The sequence below is a fragment of the Nicotiana tabacum genome, chromosome 7, assembly GCF_000715075.1.
Source record: "Nicotiana tabacum cultivar K326 chromosome 7, ASM71507v2, whole genome shotgun sequence".
NCBI classification, from domain to species: Eukaryota; Viridiplantae; Streptophyta; class Magnoliopsida; order Solanales; family Solanaceae; genus Nicotiana; species Nicotiana tabacum.
The window spans coordinates 173,287,109-173,289,988 of NC_134086.1; the positions used below are offsets into that span (position 1 = coordinate 173,287,109).

Sequence of the window (2,880 nt, forward strand, 5' to 3'; positions counted from 1 at the left end):
AAATAGCCATTATTTGGTCCTGTAATTGTAAATTAGCCATTGTAATGGCATTATTATTTAGTGCAAACTTCTCCGGGATTATTACACAAATAACCGGCCAGATTTAATATTTATTTTTTCTAATTAGTATACATAGATTATACATAGTTATACATATATTATACTCCCTCCGTTTTAATTTATGTGAACCTGTTTGACTGGGTACGGAGTTTAATAAGAAAAAATAAAGACTTTATGATGATTACTATTTTTCAAACTATAGAGCTGAAAAAGTGACTACCCGCGCTATTACTACTATTTATAGTTGGAGTTTTTTCTTTTAGGTGTTTGAGTTTCAATTAGAAGGAAAATGCTGACTCGAAATTACTTCTTCGAGGTGATTCCAAAAAATTTAATCGTGTCCAAAAAAAGAGATAGTAACAATTTAAAATCCTCCGAGTCCAGGCCGATCCCTGAGCTTTTGGGCTAATAACAAGATGAGAGGGCCCAAAATCGTAGGATTACTCCAGAAGCAATTTGGGCATTTTCTAGCGTTACAAAATGGGAAAAACTATTTCATTACAAATTTTATGATTCTAACTTCATAGGAGTATTAGTTACTTGTAACTATTATAGTTACTCTTCATCAACATTTTAACACGGTATATCACGTACCGTAGAAACATCCTATTGTAGAAATGCAGGGTAAGGCTGCGTATAATAGATCCTTCTGGTCCGTCCCTTCCCCGGATCCCGCGCATAGCGGGAGCTTAGTGCACTGGGCTGCCCTTTTTAATGGAAACAGCCTCTTGCAGAAATGCAGGTAAGACTGCGTACGATAGATCCTTGTAGTCCGGCCTTTCTCCGGACCTCGCGCATAGCGGGAGCTTGTACACCGAGCTGCCCTTTTTATATCACATACCGTCTTACCAACACATCAAGTGCTTATTACAAATTTCAAACAACTTTATCTAAACACGTAGTAATACTTATTTATAACATTAGTTTAAGCACTTGATACTTATGAAATAGTCTCAATCAGTTAAGCCAAAAGAGCTCTTAACCTGAACAAGAACAGATACAAATCTATATGGATTGTCTTTGATTTAAACAAGAGTACCACAAAATACTAGACAATAATTTACATAGATGAAGATGGAACCCAAACAAGATTATCTGCAGGAAAAAAGTGACAAACAGGAGAACTTCCAGGTTGAACTTTCAATACACGAAAAGCAACATGGTCATGATTCCATTGTTTTGTATCCATATGACAAATTGCAGCTGCTTCAATTCTGTCTCCATTTTCTCCCAACAATGAAATCTTAAATAACTTATTTTCTCCCTTTTGCATATGGCAATAGAATACAGCATAAGGATAAGGCAAAGTGTGACAAGCAACAATTTTAGGTGCTAAAATCTCCTTTGGTTTTTGTAAAATTGTGTAATTTTGTAAAGTAACAGGGGACTTTTTTATAAAATCAGTGGTGTAGACCTTTAATTGGGTGTTATATCCTAAGATTTCTTTAGCCCAATCAAGCATAGATTCTAAGGAAGTAGCACAGAATTTAGATTCTCCTTTCATTGCTGAGATTTCACAGTGGAAAAATGTATCTTCTATTGCTTTTGCTTGTGGTGATTCTTTAGAAAATGAGAAGAATTCAAGAAGATAAGGAAGATTTGTTGAAGAAAATGGGATAGAATCTGCTTCTTCTCTAGAAAGTAATTGAGGAGAAGTTGAAGGATTTTTTATAGCAAAAAAAAGTGGCATCTTTTTTCCAATATTTAAATCTTTAGGAGTGAAGAAAATATTGAGTTGGGGATTTAGAGATTCCATTGGAGAAATTGATGTTTGCTCCTTCTCTTGTATTTTTAGCATCCCATGCATGTTGTCACAGTCTTTGGCTATGTCTCTGGCTCTGCTTTCACTCAAAAACTGCAAAAATACACCAATTTTTTTTCATGTTAGTGTAAATAATAACTCCAACTTGTTTAGAATTGAAGAACAAATAAAATAGGAATTCTCTACAATTATACTGTGTACCAGTATATCGCTTATACTGTAGAGACAAGAAATAGAGGACATCAATTATCTTCATAGACCAAGAATTACGAGATCATTATTCCGAATGAAGTACGAAATCCATCGTTTTGCAAAAGCAGATGCACGGTTCAACTGGATCCAATATTTTTTTTTTATAAAATAGAGGTATATATACGAAAAATCACTAATAAAGCAACAAATATCTAGGTTTGTACTCAAAATTACAAAAGAGGTTTATTGACGAGAACATAGAAGTTACAACAACAACAACAAACCTAGTTTGATCCCATAAATGGGATTTGGGGAGGGTAGTGTATACACAGACCTTAACCCTGCCTCATAGAGATAGAGATGTTATTTCCGATAGACCCTCGGCTCAAGAGACGAGAACATAAAAGTTGAACTGATCAAATTTAAATTATGAATTCACTTCTATTTTCGATGCATGAATTATTACCTGGAACAGGAGAAGTGCATGAAGTAAGATGGAAAGAGTGGGTCTAAACTCCATGATTGATCAGTTCTCTGCTTGAAGCTCCCTCTACTTGATGTCTGATTATCTGTTTCTAAAATAGATAGAAAGTGAAACTATGTACTAAGAAGAGTTCTTTTCTCTTCTGTCATGGTCATCTCTTGGTCATTCTCATTCAGTATATATAAATATAAATTTGCTTTCAAATTCGTTATTTTCCCTTTTACTTTTGGGTTATTTTATTTTAAAAGAGTAAATGAGATTAGTAATTTGAAAGGACAGCCCAGTGCACTAAGCGGCACGAGGTCTGGAAACACGGTTCGAACCCGTAACCTTTTGATCACATGGCAACAACTTTACCAATTACCCCAAGGCTCCCTTTTAG

At 34.8% G+C, this 2,880-nt stretch overlaps 1 protein-coding gene across 1 annotated transcript; it reads right to left on the reverse strand.

Moving 5' to 3' along the window:
- Positions 1 to 1,002: 1,002 nt before the first annotated feature.
- On the reverse strand, positions 1,003 to 2,663 carry LOC107805585 (BURP domain protein USPL1-like). Its single transcript, XM_016629653.2, has 2 exons — positions 2,481 to 2,663; positions 1,003 to 1,915 (listed from the first exon to the last, which is right to left on the reverse strand). Exons 1-2 carry the CDS (start codon positions 2,532 to 2,534, stop codon positions 1,121 to 1,123), a joined length of 849 nt encoding a protein of 282 aa, XP_016485139.1. The 5' UTR covers positions 2,535 to 2,663; the 3' UTR covers positions 1,003 to 1,120.
- Between the last annotated feature and the right edge of the window lie 217 nt (positions 2,664 to 2,880).